Source organism: Pezoporus wallicus, unplaced genomic scaffold (assembly GCF_028554395.1).
Source record: "Pezoporus wallicus isolate ANWC-B61680 ecotype Strahan unplaced genomic scaffold, APGP_CSIRO_Pwel_v1 contig_7892, whole genome shotgun sequence".
NCBI lineage: Eukaryota > Metazoa > Chordata > Aves > Psittaciformes > Psittacidae > Pezoporus > Pezoporus wallicus.
In genome coordinates, this window is record NW_026641897.1 from 690,955 (window position 1) to 709,464 (window position 18,510).

The window sequence follows — 18,510 nt, forward strand, 5'->3', positions numbered from 1 at the left end:
CTATTGCTCCTTTACAGTTGGCCAAATCAAAGGAGCAGCTCAAGACACCCTGGCCCCTTATAGACTGGCTTAGCCCAACATGTAATCAGAGACTGGAAAAACCCTTTGTTCATGTTTTCTTTTCTATTTTTTTTTCCCCTCCAACAAACGCTTCCAAGTAGCACACTTCTAACTGTAGGATGAGTCAGGAAATATAAATTCCTGATTTCTTTTGCTGGCTCTGACACAGAATTTTTGGAAACAGTCATCATCTTTCTCTACTCCAACCTACTGTATATAAAATTATAAACCACAAATGTAAAGCACACTGAGTTCCCTGACAGAATTATGACAAATTATTCACTTGTTATTCATGTACTTTGCTATTTATTTTTAGATGAATTGCCCATTTCTCTGTCACAAAAAGAATTAAGTTTTTATACCTGTGAACACTACAAAGCTAAATAAGTCACAATACAGGAATGAAACAGACCCTTTTGTCACAGACAGCCTCAGAAATATCTGTCATTTGACTACAAGACCTTTTTGTAGCTGTGATAAGATGTACGTGTAGCAGTAAGAAACCAATAAAATATTCATGTAGAATTTTCCTGATACCAAGGAAGAGTAAAGACAAAAAGACTCTAATAAATCTAATTGTCACCTTGAGATGAAGATTAACTTACCTGTACCACTCTGAAATTGTAACAGTATTTTTCCCAGGAGCAATGGAAATAAACTTCTTTTGGATTTCAAATTAAGCACATTTGTAATCAACTGCGAAAGGAATATGAGAGCACAGCAATAGCATTTTCAGAGTTAATGACTTAAGCTTCCAGTTGTCTGCTTTCTGTAATATACCCAGCAGAGGGCTCCACGACCCCAGTCTTGCTCGCTGTCCTGAAAAGCGGCAATTCCCCGAAGTGCCTGCAAAATTGCAATTGGAGAGTTGGAATCTCCTTGGGCTGGAGCTGAAAATCTGGGAGCAGTATGCGTTTTCAGAGGGGTGTACAGAAGTTGTTTAAACTTCTGAAAAGCTCTAAGATTAAACACTCACTTCTGTTTAGAAAAAAAAAAAGATTTTGTTCTCAAAATACACTTATTCTAAATGGCAAAACCTGGTGTCTCTAGAGGATTGAAGATAAAACACAATTAAAATGCAGTTTGGTTAGTAAGAATGAAAGCAGTAGACAAAAATTAAAGCTATGCACTCATATTCTAGTCTTAACAACAGGAAAGGGAAAATGTTTTGAACAGTCCCAAGGACACATATGAACTTGTGATAGAATTAACTATTAAAATGGGAAATAAAGATGGAATCTCAAGAAACACACACCACAAATGAGTACCATTTTTCAGATTAAGCCCCATCACTGAAGCCTTTCAAAGCCAGAGCATGCAAAAACTGCAGAATACCCAGCATAGGAAACGTGCCTGCATTAAGTAAGGAGCAAAACCAAGTGGAAAGGATGCCTTTTTGTTCTCTAATTTAAAATCAAATATAAAATAGAAGCACATGTAACAGTAAAATTACTCACATACAAATATCATCTACCTACATGTTAAAATGCCACAGAACAAACTTACGCCAAATATATTATGCAACAAGGAGTTAATAATAAGCTGGAGAAAGAACAATTTTCCTCCAGCTTGATTCAACACACTTGCATTATTCATCACACACAAATCTGAGAGAATGTGAATCCCATCAAATAACGAGAAGTTCCCTGGTTCGCAGCAGCCTGTGACTGACCAGTATAAGGACTCTCCAAGAGCCATTTCTTGTGCTGTCTCTGCCTTCCACCTGGACCATCTGGGAAGGGTGTGTTTTGTGTGTTTGTATAGGGAATCCCTGGGGAGATTTTGTTGAGCTTTAGGTCAAACCCCTCTGACTTTAAATTAGGGAGCTATCAGATGCCATATTTGTTCCAGTATCTACTACCAGTACTACAATATTGGTCATTTTCCATTAGTGTAAAGGAAAACAGAAAGTAGGCTAAAAGAGAGAAGTCTGAGCAGCTATAGGAGAATTTTAGTGGCATTTGAACTTTTTTAGATTCTCTGAGACATCTGCTTCAAAGCCCATTGTGGTTTTTTTCCTCCCTTCATGACCCCAGGATACAGTGACAATCATCAGCCAGGTTGATGGTAAATTTCAAAGTATTTACAGTAGAAAAAAAATAAACATGACAACAGAACCAAGCAGAAGTCCTGCCTGTTGTCCTGAAACCTGCAATTTACAAACCATAGGATTTGTAAGGATTTACACATTGTCAGAATTGGTGGCATCTGAAAACTCTCAACATTTCTCATGGGCCTCGAGGTTTCCAAGTAAGTCAAGGAAACTACAAAGCAGGCTGAGACAAGACAAATAACTCCTTCAATTCTGCTGACAAAGAGGGTGCCATGAACCACCTGTGGAAAAAGCTGGTAACCTCATATGCTCTCATAACATAGACTAGTCCAGGAAGCTCTGTTCGAGTTCAGTCAAGAATTGAGGAGAGGGGTTAGGTCAGATAGGGTAATTGCATTTTTTTCTCTTAGCTTTAAAGACTGTTGATTTTTAGGGGATTTACGAGTGATTTTCCTCAAAATTTCCCCTTTCACTTCACTGTGTTGTAATTCAATTTCTACTGTGTACCTGGCCCAGAAGCAGCTGCATTTTCATTGTGTTCATTGCATAGTGGAGGTCACACAAGCTGAAACCTATCCTAGAAACAGCAGGCTTGTGGGGAGATTTTCGAACTATTTCCTAAGCTAAGGTAAACCACAGATCAGAGGACAGATAATGCTGCACGGCTGATTAGTTCCAGTTAATGTATGGGTAAGCGCAGAAAAAAAAAAAAACAGTTAAAAGCAGAATAATTCACAGACAGTGTATACTCCTACAATGGAGTATATTCACACATCAAGGGATGAATGTATATGCATTTAAATGGAAATAAATAATGGATACAGCCTCTGCTCTTAATGACGCTGGAGTGAGTGGGATGTTCCCTACCCAGCTGGTGTTACTCTGGATTTTTCCTGGTACTGCCAAAGGCAGAATCAGACTCATTTGTTTGGTATTTAGCAACACATTACTGAGGAGCATGAGTCAGAGAATTACTATGCCTTGCTGCTTTAGCATTTTTATGAAGGAGAAGCACCTGGCATCAGAGAATTACTCCTCCACAGCTGCTCCAGGAAGTACCTACTGTCGTAGTCAGCGCCCAGTAAACCAAAGAGCAGCTCACCTGATGGGGGAAGGGGACTGCAACCAGCAAGCAGGGCAAAAGCACGACTGCACTGCGATTTCTGCCAGAGCTTAAAGCTGCCCTGATGCACCGTAGTCCTCCAAATTGCCAGAATAAAAGTATAAGCAGTGGCTTGGCGAGCATAGGGTGAAGCGGTTTTTAGCAGCGGAAGGAGCTGAGCCAGGAGGCTCTGCATGCAGCTCCCAGTTTCTGCAGACATCAGCTTGGAGAACGCCCTTCGGAAGGTGTTTCCACCCGACAAGAGCTTTGGCTAGGGAGAAGCCTCCTACCTTTGCCCAAACAGCTGAATATGTACTATTTTCATGAGGGAACATTATCTCTTGCACGTGGAAAAGAGGAGAATTACACCTAAGTCTGCGTTAGGGTGACTCCACAGAGCACTGCTGCCACGTTCCCGGGCCTCACAGAGACACTGTTCTATCAAGGTCTGGGCATGCTCGCAGCCGCCCCGCTGTGCCGCATTTTGTTTCCTCTCCGCCTTCACCCGTGCCCCGCGCACCCCGGGGCCGCAGCGCGGACACCAGCCTGGGCTCCGCAGAGCACGGCAGGACTCGGAGCCGCTGTCAAGCCCAGGCCTGAGCGGAGACCGCCTCGCACCTGCCGCCTCCCTGATCCTGCCCGTAACCAACATGGCGGCGCGGGCAGCGCACCAGAACGACACCGCTCTTACCCTTCCGCGACCGCCTCTATGGCTGGCGCCGCGCGAGACCACGTGACGCTTTCAACCGCGCCGCGCGGGACCTGCGCGCCGGGAGGGAACCAGGCCGCGGCGGGGGCGCGCGGGCCGTCTGGTGATCACCCTGACCTCACCCACGGCGTCAGGGGTGACCCTAGCAGAAAGGGGGGGCTGTGGGGCCGGGGCCGGCCACTGGCGGCAGCTCCCGCAGACTCGTCCTGCAGCCCCCGCCGCGGCCGGTGTCTCCGCGGCGCCTCGGGGAGCGCGGGAACCAAGGGAGCCCGCGCCTTCGGCTGAACTCTGGGGTCCGCAGCGCGGGAACGCGCCGGCAGGTACCGGAGCGGGAGGTGTGCGTAACGGTGGCGTCTGCAGGCCGAGGTCTGGGCACGGGCCCCGGCGCCGCATGGCCGTCACCGGCTGCGGTGTGAGCTGGCGCGTTTTGCACGTGGGTCACGGAGGCTCCGGCTTTGCGCGGTGTGTTTCTGCGGCTCGGTTGCCAAATTCTGTCAAGCCTCATGGGATAATTCTTGTCTGCTAGCGAGGGGGGCAACAGACCCCGTGGAAACCAGTAATGGCCCAGAGCTGCTCGGACAGTGGGTTGGGGTGAGATTACGGCTCCAGGTGACCACCAGCCATTCATCCAGTGTGGGGGCTTGTGATGCAGTAGCTGTGGTGATGTGCCCAAGCACAGTGAAGCTGCAGAGGGGAAGCCTGGCCATCACTTTTTGGTCTTTATGGTTAAAGCCACCACCAACAAGTCCTGTTTCCCAGTGGCGGTGAAGCCACCAGTGCTTTTGGAGTACATCAGTGGTATTCAGGGACCACTGGAGGCCTTGCTGCAGAAACTGAGTTTTGAAAAGCATCCCAAGCATGGCGGCAGGTTTGAAGGCCGACAAGTATGCTACTCTCACATCAAGTTATCCTTTCATATAGTGTGTTTTATTCCAGAGGTTAAAGCTGTACCTTCTGTGTTAGGGGAAACAGTCACAAGTGACAGAAAGTATAAAGACACCAATACACAGAGAATGACTTTGTTGTGCTCCTGCTCCAGCTAATTCAGCTTTCCTTTTCCATAAAGGACTTGCTCGCTCATTGATGGCTTGGGCCAAACAGTCATAGGATGGACCCTTGACTCTTCCACAGGCACTGAAGTGACTTTGTAAACACTGGTGGTAAGCTGCGGTCCTGGCACAGGTGGTACTTCTGCTCAGTTAAGGGACCTGTGTCAGCAGAGCACCCAAGTGCAGTCCAGTGTAGATCTGGGGGAAGGGAAGAGGCTGGCCACTGGCATTACCATCTTCTATTACTGCAGTTAGTAGGACTAAGTTGTTAACAAAACCCTGGCTTCAGTGTTAGAGCATTAGGCAGTTAATTGTGTTAACGTGCACAATGACCTCAGCCGGCTTTCGCATGGCACCCACACTGTGAAAGTCAGGGACTTTTTTAGCCAGCAAAACAAAAAATGGGAGCTCTGAAATTACATCTGTAAGGTGGTGCTTGGCCTGGAAAGTTTTCTTCTAAGCCAGCAAAGTTTCAAGAGGTAAAATAGTTCAATGGAATGTAGCCACAGTTCATGCTCTGTCTCTGGCTTTTGAGAGATTTCCTCTGAGGCTGTATATCTCAGGCTACACTGAGAGCTCCTTATATCTCAGGGATCTACACTTCCCCAAGGAGAGGCACGTGTGTATACACACACAGAGCTGTGTAAGACCTGGTCTGCAATTTCTTGTAACAAGTTTTTGGAGAGAGCATAGTGAGCCACCCTTGCCCCATTACTTACTCAGGAATAATTGCTGCAACTTGAGCTAAAGGAGCCTTCTTGAGATGTTTTAGTCAATCCCTCAGCCAGATCAGATTTACTTAAACTTTGTCTAGCCTGTTCTGAGAAACATCCAAGGCATACAACACCCATCTCCTTCCACTGGCAGAAACCTGAAATCATTGGTAGGCAAATTTATGATCTCATAAAAGTTGATACACATCCAAATGGCAGTTCCTCTTGGCTCAGAAACACCTTCCTAAATTGCTGTCCTCAGTCTGTCTTGTTAACATTAAGTCCAAGGCACAATCAATTATTCCCATCTTGTCACATTGACATTTGAGAATGATTACTGACATTTGAGTTGAAAGAGCCTTCGGAAATGATATAGCTTTATGTAAATGTTTCAGATTTTCACCATTTGTTTCTTTTTAAGGAAGGCAGATTCATACGAGTTGTACAAAAAGAAGCTTGAATATAGCATAAGTAGGTATTTCAGACACCACAAGGATAACAAGGCTTTTAGAGGAGTATTATTTATAGAGCTGTTTAAAAAAAAAACAAACAAAACAAAGCCATCACAAAACCAACAAATCTGACATTAACATGTTAGGAGGGAAAACGCAAAGGTGATGGAGATTACTACATCCTCAAGACAGACAGCAGAGTGGCAAACGGTTGAGCTGCTGGGCAAAGTTATCTAGTACAAAACCGAGTAATTTTCACACTTTTAAGAACTGATACAATTTTTCTCTAAGGTGAAGAAATCCATATGCGATATTATGTGGCTCACTCCTGATATTTCAAACCAAGTCTGTCTTAATGAGGTGACATACAGTGCTCCAATACTTTTTCACTCTTTAATAATAAACCCCAGTGTTTAAAGACTAAAAAGTGACAGGGGTTTCCAAAGGTTGAAAGTCTCTTGTTCTGACAGTGCAAGACTGTGAGGCTCTAGCTAAGGCCAGAGCAATAGCAATACCATTTCTTGACCATATGTTTTGAAGAAATAGATTCTGTGCAAAACGTTAAGCAGAGCCCATATTATAATAACAAGAAATGCAGGACTTTCATAGGTATATTTGAATTGACTGACAAATACTGAAGTGATCTTAAAATCCTCATTGCAATTATAGGTGGAAGTTTAAAGCAATAGTAACACTTTTCAGTAAAATTTGAGTTCTCAGGAGAGTGTTTTTCCTGTATTTGGGTTTTAGATTGTTCTATGCATTATAAATCACTCCTTCACAAAACTGTGCTCTTAGGATAAGCCCTTCTAGTAAATCTCCCCCTTACCTACTGCAGGTCCCCACTAGAAAAAAAATTGGCATTTGCAGGTATAATGCCTCAGGTGTGTTGGTGTGCTAAGTTATGTAATTCTGAGCTTGGCTGTGGGGAAAGGACATGCAGCAACGCCAGTTTATTCCTTGAAGAATCCATTTAAAAATGTTTGTATATATGTTTTTAACCAGCTCTATTTCAAGAAAATACACACCAAATCTGAAAGGCCTGAGGAGCTTCAGGATTTGTCTTCCACGAACCTCTTTTGGGCAAGACCATTGTGCACTACAGATTCCCCCAGATTATAAGTTTTTTAAGGAATGTTTACCATGTAACAAAATTTCTCTCTTGTGGCAATAAATGTTCAAATGCAAGTGCATTTGTCTCTCTTGGTGCCTTGGGTTTTACAGGAGTAGGGATGGGTTCTTCGCGTGAAAGGTCGTTGTCTGACCCTTGAAGAAATACTTGATCACCAAGCTGCTTTCTGTCCTTCAGTGTAAGACTGTGCTTTTGTCAATTACAGGGTTTCTTTCCACCAAAGGTAGTCTAAAGGTGGCAGCTTGCCTTCTCTGGATGTAAACCTTAAATCCAAGTATCCTGGTGGATGGATTTGACTCAGATGCCAAAGGGAATTTATGCCCAGTTATTAAAATGTGCTGCCTTCTCTCCTCTCATAGACAGAAGAGAATAGCCTTTGTTCAGGTACAGCATAGTAATTCCACAGGAAAATACCTGAATATTTCCAAACATTTCACACCAGCATTTATTGTGGTTGTCAGGGACTGAGGAATGGATTCAAGACCAGTTAGTGACTGGCCACAGCTACAATAATCCTGTTGCTGAATTCCTTTTTTCTGTGTTTCTCTCATCCCAGTCTGACATTTGCCTGCAAGTGTCTTTGATTAAGGACATGAGTGACTTTGTCTCTGCTATTGATCAGAATAAATTACCAGCACTTAATTTATGGACCTCACAAAAGTGCCTTTGACATGGTGAATTGTGCTCTGTCGTTCAGGTAATTGGGTTGTTAGGAAATGGTATTGGTTACTATAGCTTCATCTCTCATATGATATTGGCCTGTTTCACAGAAATGGACAAAATATTTTAGGCTTCCAGTTCCCAGGATATCATGAAGACTAAGGATGAAATAAGCATTCTTCTTGATAGCAGTGACCATAGTAACTACATTTTGGCTGCTGTATGTTGATTTCACATCCCTGATTTCTGTAAAGAAAGAAAATTACTTTTCTTGTACTTACAAGTTCAGGGGGCTTTGTAGTTGCCAACATTTGCAAATTTAGCTTAAAATGGGGCAGAAACATGCTGCTTAGGACAGTATTCTTGCCAACAGTGAGATTCAGAATCTTATAATTGGCTTTTTGGTGTCTGAGAATGTCCTGGGTTCAGCAGTAGCAGTCATTTTTCTCCTTCTTGGTAGCTGGTGCAGTGCTGTGTTTTGACTTTCAGCCTGGGAACAGTGCTGATAACACTGATGTTTTAGTCTGGCCAAGGACTTTGTGAGCCTCATGCTCTGCCAGGGAGGAGGGGAAGCTGGGAGGAAGCAAAGACAGGACACCTGACCCAAACTGACCAAAGAGGTATTCCATACCACAGCACATCATGCCCAGGATGTAACTTGGAGTTACCTGGACGGGCTGGTAGACTGCAGGGTTGGAGGAGGTATGGGTCGGTGCTTGGTCTGGTGGGGTGGGGCAAGTTATCGGTGGGTGGGTGGTGAGGTGATGTATCCTCTTCCCTTGTTATTTCCCTTATCATTATTACTATTGATGGTAGCAGTAGTGATTTGTGTTATACCTTAGTTACTAAACTGTTCTTACCTCAACTCGTGGTAGTTGCATTCTTTTTGATTCTCCTCCCTGTCCCTCCGGGAGTAGGGGGAGGAAAAGAAGGGGGGGAGTGAGTGAACAAGTTGCCTGACTGGGTTTAAACCATGACAGAGAAAGATAGAACAAAGCTCACCTTTTTTTTCTGGGTACATTGCAAAGATGACAAAGATAAAGTTGGTTCTGTTGCACCACTAGAGAACACACAAAACACATAGAAACAAATGGGAGAGAAAAATGCAAAACAAAAGACCCTTGTGAGGCTGAAAAATGAAAGCAACTCAGCAGCTCAGTTTAGGTGTGTATGAAGAGCTCCTACCTGAAGAAGTCTGGAATCTTGTCTTCCTCTAATGTGATTAAATGGGAATTTCCTAATTGAAATTACAGGAGGCAAAGAAATATTTTAGCTTAAGACAGAAACAGTAAACAGTCCTTTCTGATGATGTTTTTCTCTGGCTGTTTCTGCATGTGCTGTGTTTGAATACATGGATGTTGGTCATACAGTGGTACAGCACTTATAACTGTTCATTTCCCCAAGTGAGAGGGAAACGTGTGAAGAAGGTTTGCTTTCTCTTCTAGTTAGTGGATCTAGATCAGTGGGAGGGTTGATACTACTAGTATCTGCAGGGAACTTTAGATGGCTTCTGTGTTTCACTTTGAACACAGTGAAAATTGGGTCAGTTCTCTGTATGAGTATGTATTTGTCTCCTGCTGCCCCAAGAGAATGGCACTGACACAGAGATTCAGTAAAGGTAGCAAAACCTGCATTTGGTCAAAAGCTGGAAGAGTAGAAGAGCACAGACTGGAAGTATTTGATGGGGAATCGCTGCAGGGAGATGTAGTGTGTGATGCCATATACCCAGCAAAGCACTTTTGCACAAGCTTGTGTCACAGCTTTCTCCCTCAGGATGGAGAGTCAAATCTCTAGAACTTCAATATGGCTATAGCCAGGGGCCAGTCTAACCAGCTTGGGTGTGCTCATCTGGCCAGCCACAAAGAGGAGTACATGTACTTTCTTGGCATCTGCAGTGGCAGCCTGAGGCAGATTGAATGGGCCCGGAGACTGGAGATGGACCTAGCAACAGGCTGATGGGCTTTGGTTCTCTGTAGGTAATGCAAGAGCAGTGTTGAGTGCCATTGGGGGGGTTTGTCTATATCCTGCTAGCTCTGGAAGTCTCATCTCTGGAAACGCCAAACCTTTTCTATTCCCATAGGAACAACAGTCCTGTCTTTCAGCAACCCACATGACTGCCCCATGAGTTCTGTGTCAAACAGAACTGGTCAGGTCCTGATGTGGTTGGAATGAGGGAGCTGCACTGGTGGGAAAATGATAACCTTTTGAAGCTCTCTGGCTGATGACCACATGAATTTCTCTTTATGCAGGGCTAGTTTGCTTCCTTGGAAGAACTCGGTGCTTACAGCAGGAGTTTGTCCACCCAACAGCTTTGTAAACCCTGGGGGGAATGGTTACCATTAATGGCTTTTTTCCATCCATTTTAGACCAGGCCTAGTACTGATAGCTGAAGGAAGGCTGTGGGCAGCCCCTCTCTGCCATTGCTTCTGTAGGAGCTCTGTGATTCTTAGAACTCCCCTGAGTTTTGGATTATCAAATGCCGCTTGTTGCAGCTGCATCAACTGCAAAATGGCTCATTTACTGAGCAGAACAACAGGCTCCTGTTTGGGTGGGATTCCACTGGCAGTCCGTGCCTGACCTGGAGACCTTTGATATTTTGGCTGGCAGACTAGTTGTCTGTGCCCTGCTTGGTATTTCCCTGTAAAATATGCTCTAGGTTGTCCTTTCTTTAGGAGACATTACCCTTCCTCCTACTTGTTCCTGAGTCCAAGCATCACTGCAAATGCTCTTGGCTGGAAGGTTCACCCCTCTCTGCACTGAGCATGCAAACTCACTAGTTGCTGCTTCCTTGCCAGACAACTCAGCGTTCCAACTCAGGAGGTGTCTCTGAAGTCTTGCAGCTGGACACATCTGCATTTCCAGCTTTGCTTCCTGGAAGGGATGTTTTAAATGTACAGTACAACTGCATACTGACAGCATCAACACGAGCTGGAGAGGCCCAAGATACTGGGACTGCTGTGGGCTTGTATTTCCAGTGGATTCTAATAGTGCTGCTTGGTGTGGTTATCTTTGCTTAGTGTTACCCAGGGATGACAAGGAGGAGTTTGTGAATTTTTCTCGTGAGGAGAATACACTGGCCTATACCAAGCCTAGCTTTTGATCTGGTTGATATTTTGATCTTCTTGCCTTTGAAATTACATGGAGTTTTCTTTTTCCTCCATTTTTTTTTTTTTAGAGGAAAAGGTTTAGAGAGACATGGAGCTTGAAAGGATCATTCGAGGCACGCTGACACACTTCATCCAGTCCAACATCCCTGCAGCAGACCTCAGGTATGTTGAGTTAGCAAAATCCAGTATCATTGCTCTAGACTGAACTTTGCATTAATTGTCCCTCTACACATTATACTGAACTCTCTAGTTTTCCTGTACTTCGTGTTACCTTTCCTTAAGTCAGATCCAGGATGCAGGTAATTTGCACAGGCTCTGATGGGAATGCTTGAATAACTATCTAGTAATGTAATATCTTTGATGACCAAGATAATTAATTTCCTGTCCAGTAATACACATTAGAATATGGAATTCTTTTCATTCCACAGAGCTCCCTAAGGGCTTTCTGAGCAGCCTAACACTATGTCAGAGCTCTCCCTATTTTGAATTCCACATGCATGCAGAGATACAGCCCACTTGAGGCTGGAATACAGCAGCTGTTTTGGCAGCTGGTGGCAGCAGTGACACAAGTGTGGAGAGCAGCAAGCAGAGAATACTGCATCCCATAGAAATAGCAACTTGACAGAACATGGTGACCCCACCTGAAACACCAGTCAGCACAGAAAAGTGAGGGTTTGAGCACTTGGAATATTTTTGTTAGCTCAGCTGAAGCACCTGCAGGAGCACAGCATCTGGGCAAACGCTGCAGCTTTCCTTCAGTGCTGCCCAGGACAGCAATGCAGTGTTTCATTTGTAAATGCTTTCCAGTCTACCACTGTCCAGCTGCTACCTGGCTTTACTGGTGGGATCTGCCCAAGATACAGTCCACAGCGGTCCTTCTGCTTCTGTATTAGAAAGAGACAAGGTTAGATGGAATGGGATGGAGAGAGAGAAAAAAAGTGCCTGCTGACTCTGCTGCCACATCCCATTTGTTTCTGTCTCCAGTGGGATGGATGATGTTTTCTTCTCCTATATCACGGGTGTCCTAGAAGAGCTGGGCTCACCAGAGTCCTCTGAGGAGACTTTTGACATGGACACTTTTGTGGAAATGATGGAGGCGTATATCCCTGGCTTTGCAGAAATCCACAGGTATGTGAATGTTATTGCTTTGTACGTGCATGCCATGCACTGGGGGCCTGGACCCAAGCCCCCCTTCTTTTGCTATACCAAGTTGAAGATGTATTGGTACCAAACCTGTGCGATTGTGATTAAGACAGTCTTTCCCTGAACACACAGATGGCTAATCCCAGTATAGTTTGCAAGTAAGTCCTTTGCTATCTGAAATGCCAGTTAATTTTGTTGGGCTGCCCAGCAAGTCTTGTCTTCCTGTAATGAGGTAGCTAAGTAGGATAGGCTACTGTTCTTATTCCTCGCACTAATTTTGCAGCTTCTGTCTCTTACAGTGGGGATGTTTGTGAAATGATGTTCTCTCTCTCAGAGAGGCTTGGTGAAGCTCGCAACAAAGGTGAGTTACACAGACAATTTCAGCACAAGAAGGTATATTCTGCACGTGTTTTCAGTCCTAGTATTTGGAGCTGAGCAGTGTCACAGGATAAAATACAATCTTGTTTGCCACACTTACACTCTCAAAAGGGAAACTGAATTGATTGACCTTTTTTTTGGTTTTATGTTCAGTCAGGTTTTTGATACCAATACATAGGAGGTTTGAGTCGTGGAATACTGTCCAAGACATACTGGGGTGAAAAACACTTGATCAGATCTCCAAACAGCATCGTTGAGATCACATCCAGAGTAATAGGGAAGAAATGACAGACACAGTGCTGCTTGTTGAAATTCTGCTCTAGGTTAATTCTGAAAGTGAGCATTTCTGCCTGCCTCTCTTAGCCATCTGCCTAAGCAACACCACCACTGGGTAGCCCATGTCAGGTGCCTCATCAAGTAGAAAATCCAGCTGATTGCTTGTATCACTTCTAGGCTTTCAGCATCCTCAAAGCTCACTTCCTGTTCACCCATGAATCCTGGCATGGCTGCAAAATCAGCAGTGATGTGCCCTGGCCTGCACAATGCAGGACTGCAGAAGACTGCATTATCCCAGTGGCGCTTTCTAACATCAGTATTCATGATCAGCTGGATTGCTATGTTAATCAGCTCCAAAGGTACTTCCCACTAAAGAACAGGCATGTGAAATGCTTGGATATTAAACCTTTCAAGACATACCAGTCTTGGTTTTGCTTATCTAGCAACATTACTGCTGCCTTGCCAGAAGGCTACACAGCGCAGAACAGCGTAGACAGTCCTGTCTTTTATCTTACTTGCTGCTTTCTCGAACTTGACAAAATCTTCTGCTCTGGTCCCCTACACTTTCCTTTTGAGGATCCTGATGTAACCAGAATGTGAAAGGCCAGCGCCATCCCAGTTTTAGAGAGGTCAGGACAGAGGTGAAACAATTACAGTGACACAGAAAGAGCCTGTAAAGAGAGACGCATCAGAGTAACCTGATCACAGGATGTGCTGGCTCACATAAGCCTGGGGGCTACCACAGTGTATTCCCAAATTTTAAATCAAAACCACGCCTTAGTTCAAAGTTACAGCAAACACCATTCTTAGAAATGTTAATAAAAATGCCGTAAGTATCCACAGCCAAGGCATTAGAGGGCCGAGAATTGACAGAATTGAATTCACAAGCAGCCTGCACCCTGTAAGACCTGGAAATGCAGCATTCAGAAGCTCCAGCATGTGCTAGCACTGCTTACCTGCAGGGCAGGATGAGCAGAGTAGGTGTTGCCTCTGAGGGCAGGAGGAACAGTAGTACTTTCCAGTCTCGTCACTTAAGAAAGGATTTGCTTGGCACACAATGTGCTAGCAATCTAATGGCAACAGAAAACAGAGCTCTAGCCTTAGTGGGACTGTTCCTCAGGAGATATCACTATGTCTTTAAGAAAAACCTGGCCAAAAGGCTGTGAAAAATGGAAGTGAAGCACCCTCTGAAGACCTGACCAAGGGCCAGGAGCCTGGAGCTGGAGCCTGCAACGGGGAAGGGCAGTGCACTCTAACAGACGGAGCCGAGGTCCAGGTATGAGAACCCTGCAGAGGAGCAGAAGCAATGGGGACAGTCACCCAGCACTAGGCTACCAGCACCACCTGAGGGCATTTTCTGGCTCTGGAGGGAATGACAGCATAGGCTGTGACAGCATCACTGGTGTCTGTGATCTCCATGGTATGGCCTGAGCAAGATTGCGTAAATTGAAAGAGAAAATTACAAGCTGACAGAAGAACATGAGCCATCACTCTGGCTCATCCTTTCTACCCAATGGAAAAGATGAGCCAGAGCAATGGTTGAGAGAGCCTGTCCCAGTGCCCTCAGAGATCCCACAGCAGCACCATGGGGATACCTCTACAGCACTCCACCTCGCTTCACCCTGTTCCCCTTGCCTCACTCAGCAGTTTGAGGTGGATCACCATTTCTCTCCCCAGCTGTCATACAGTTATCTGCACAGGAAGCAGTTCCATCTCTCTGTGTGTCAGTCCTGAAGATGCCAGTCCAGACCCTCAATGACTACGCTGTGCGTTTACAGAGCTTTACAGCACTGAGTCATTGGCCCAGCGGTCCTGATCCTGCGGCACCATTCAGTATGACCCATGCCACAGTCACTGCAGCACCTGGTAGATCCCTCTCCCCCACCTCCTTCCCTCACACTCTGCTTGCTCTTTTTCCACTACTTACCTCTTCCTGCTCTGCAGTGCAATGATTCTGCATCCACAGGCTTCTAGCAAATGCTGCTGCTATGTAGTCACAGGTCACTGCTTAGCAGTCCCTTCCCTTTCTGATCAAAGCACATAAAATTTCACAAGGTGAGCAGGAGTTCAAGCATTACACCATGGTGTCCAGAAAGCTCACTCCTACGGAGGCACATAGCATGGCCACAGATGAGTCAGTTCACAGCAGCCCTACCCCTCATTTTGCTCCAAATAAAGTAAGAGGTCACAGTTTGGGGAAGGTCAGAATGGCAGTATAGTCTATAAAGAGTGTTGAAATAGAGGGGGAGAAGATTAAGGAAGAGCAATGCTTTGTTCTTGCAAAGATACGATCCCCTGTTAGCTTTGGGAGTGGTATTTAATCATGTTTGTATGGAGAGAGCCTTCAGCTGAGGGGAGGCCAAGTTTCCTGACAATGCAAAACCAGAAAGGCCCTTTTCAATAGCTCACCATATCCCCATCTTACCTCTGTCTCTTGCTCCAACTAGGAAGGCAATAACTTGAAGGATGGTGTGGAGCTGCTGCTGGAGATGTTCCCGGCTTGTACCGTGAGCCAGGCAGAGAAGGCGATTGCCATGGCCTTGGGGAACTTGGAGGAGGCAGTGCAGTTAATTGTGGAGGAGAAAGTAGAAATTGGCCCGGCAGGTGCGAGTGTGAAGGTACAGTACTCATAGCTGGGTGGCAGCAGGCTAGGGAGCAGGGCAGAGCTCAGGGGCATGCGGGTGTCCCCGCTCTCTGCTGCAAGCAGCTTTAACCACAGGAACTCCCTGTGCAATGAACCAGGAGGATCACCCAGAACAACAGCCCCTTTCCTTTCCCTTTGCTCTGTGCCCACCACTGAGCCAGCACCCCAGTGGAGCTGTGGCTGGTACCCCGCTTCCCACAGGAGCTGGAGTGCTCCAGCAGCAGCTGGGCTTACCAAGCTTGCAGGGATTAGGTGTACACCCCACATGTTGTGCCACTCACACACCACCTTGTCTCTTCCCAGGAACTGGCACGGCCTCGGAGAGTGCCCAACCATGAGGAACTCAAACAGGTTATCCTACAGAAGTAAGTACCCAGCAGCAGAGAACCCCTCATTTTGCTCCAAATAAAGTAAGAGGTCACAGTTTGGGGAAGGTCAGAATGGCAGTATAGTCTATAAAGAACTTGGGGTGTACGATGTTTAGTAAGGATGCTGTGAAGCTGATTCAGGTACAGCTGAATGCAACTACAAATAGAACCATCATGTGGGAAAAAAAAATAGGTTTGGGTTTGTTTTAGAGCTGTGGCACAGGAACAGGTTACCTGCACCAGCTGTGTCACAGCACTGGCTGTGTGTGAGGTTTGAACCTCCTGCAGGTACAGTGTAAGTCACAGTACTGCCAGCTGAGGTCCTGGTTAAAAGTTCAACACACAAACATCATGCTGCAGCTCAGGTAACACACTGTGACTTGTAAAACTACAGCAGCTCATTCATACCGCCATCCTTGGAGACAGTCCAAACAGGACTAAAGATACCTTTAAGAGACTGTGTGTACAGCAACACTGGGAAGATTAAATCTCACTTGTTGAACATGTGAATTCAATACATTTAAAGAAACCTCACTGAAGTGCCCCTATGGACTTCTTAGGAATGAAAGTGGCTTTAGACTGGTTTACCGTTATTCATTTCCAAAAGCATTTAATTTTCAGTAGGAGAACCCACACTGTGGTTTCATCGATCTACTTTCACCGATGTCCTGTGGGCATACAGATTGCACGTCTATCCAGCCACATCTTTTCCACCACTTTACATCCTCCCCAGTGACAGAATGGGGAGACAGTCAATGCTCCAAGGAAGATAAAGCAAAGCAGAATGGCATCCAAGCAGAATTAGCAATCCCTGTCTTTGCCTGCCTCCTGTGCAGGCCTGTTTCAGGGTGACAAGCAGGGGAACAAAAAAGCCCAAGCTGCTATTTATGTTTCTGGGAACTTCACTTTAATGACATTTTGGCAACGTCCTGTACTTTAAACATCACTCAAGCACAGGTACAGAGAGCAGATTACCATAGCTGAAGATACAAGTGATACAACTATACTAACTACCCAGGGAGAAGTCATGGTCAGTTGTGCTGTCCGCCTGCTAAGCCAGCACCAGTCTCAAGAGTAGTAACTCAGCAGTACAGCAAGCAAATGTTTGGGCCCTGATGTTTCAGTCATACAGGGAATGAGGTGATGCTTTTATGAAGTTGCTTACAGCACAGACCTGTTTCACAATCAAGTAGTAGGTGAAGCGTGAAAGGAACACCATCTCTTCAGGGCAGAAGCAGCCAACTTAGTCCTGTAATCTCAGCTCTGTCTCCTTTGGCTGCCATCAGGTCTGAGAAGAAGCAAAGCTGCCCCAATGGCAGAGCACACCAGACCTGAGCACCTCTTCCAGTTCTGCAGTGCCCGTCAGCATTCTCAGCAGCCCAAGTTTTCAATACCATTCACATATGGCCAAGGATGCTACTCCAGGAGAATCCTTATCGATTCTTTCCAGAAGGATGACACCACTTCTTGCCCGTTTCATCCAGAGGATAACGTTAAGTGCTCCTAGCTGCAACCTAGGCACGCAGGACGCATTGTACAGCCACAAACCAGCCAGAGGGAAAAGGGCATAGGCTATGAACAACTCCAGGCAATGCTTGTTACAGTGTTCACTAAATGTATCTTGTTTCAGATATATGATGGTGGATAGTGCAGAAGATCAGAAAACCCACCGACCAGCTCCACCCAAAGAGGTAAGAAGAGCAGTCCCAGCTCACCAGCAGTTTGAATGTCCTTTGCTACAAGGCTTAAAAATCAGGCTGCATGTCCAGAAAACAACAGGGCAGAACAGAGCAGGAACATTCCCAGAGCCCACTAGGAAGCGAAGAAGGAAGATCAGGTTAGCTAAGGGGTGGCAGGGTCTGTCAGTTTCTACCATTCCTGACTATCGTGGGCCTTGCCCATCAGACAGCTTCCTTCCCGTTTTGCCCAAGATTCCCAACACAAAGGATGGGTAAAGCAGCACACCCCAGTCTTCCTCTGCCCCCTGACAGCACAGCTCTGCTTCTGCTTGTCCACCCCCTTTCCCTAGCAGCATGGCTGGCCACCCATTTGGTGTTAATATCTTTCCTCTCTAGGCTCCCAAGAAGTTGATCCGCTATATCGATAACCAGGTGGTGAGTACAAAGGGAGAAAGGTACAAAGACATCAAGAAGCCTGAGAGCGAGGAGATGAAAAGAACCTACATTAGCCTCAAACCAGCCAGGAAGTATAAGTTCCACTGACAGCCAGGTCCTCCTGTTCTTCAGCCTCCACCTCGCCAGCCAGGTTTGGCAGGCTGGACACACAGCACTAGGGATGGGGGTCTCCTCCACCTGCCACTAACTGGAACTAACCCGGGAGCCAGGACACTACTTTCAGCTTCCTCAACTAACCCAGCTGAGGGGAGACTTCTCCTTGTGTAGCTGTCCCTCTGCCCCCAGGGGCACACTGCAGTGGTTCTCCAGGGCCTGGGCATTCTCTGCTATTCCTTGCATGGGACATTTTTAGATCTAAGATGTGGCTTGTGCTTTTGCAGCAACCTTTTTACAAGTCTGCACTGTTGCTTTAAAATGAGTGCCAGTATTAATAAAGATGTGAGTTGGCGTGTAGTTCAGCTAGAGCATGCGTATGCTTTGTGGACACCACCTCCAATCCCTCCTGGGGCCAAAGGTAAGAGCAGGGTCA

The 18,510-nt window shown here is 45.8% G+C and overlaps 1 protein-coding gene across 2 annotated transcripts; it reads left to right on the forward strand.

The window, feature by feature from the left end:
• Positions 1 to 3,956: 3,956 nt before the first annotated feature.
• On the forward strand, positions 3,957 to 18,509 carry CUEDC2 (CUE domain containing 2). 2 transcript variants are annotated; one of them, XM_057425704.1, is made up of 8 exons: positions 3,957 to 4,027; positions 11,106 to 11,199; positions 12,022 to 12,165; positions 12,480 to 12,541; positions 13,977 to 14,110; positions 15,282 to 15,452; positions 15,782 to 15,843; positions 17,477 to 18,060. In XM_057425704.1, the coding sequence occupies exons 2-8, from the start codon at positions 11,126 to 11,128 to the stop codon at positions 17,799 to 17,801; spliced, it is 972 nt and encodes a 323-aa protein (XP_057281687.1). In that variant the 5' UTR covers positions 3,957 to 4,027; positions 11,106 to 11,125; the 3' UTR covers positions 17,802 to 18,060. The 2 variants fall into 2 exon arrangements, with proteins under 2 accessions (XP_057281687.1, XP_057281688.1); XM_057425705.1 differs by lacking the exon at positions 3,957 to 4,027 and having other exon boundaries at positions 17,477 to 17,537; positions 17,922 to 18,509.
• Position 18,510: the final 1 nt, after the last annotated feature.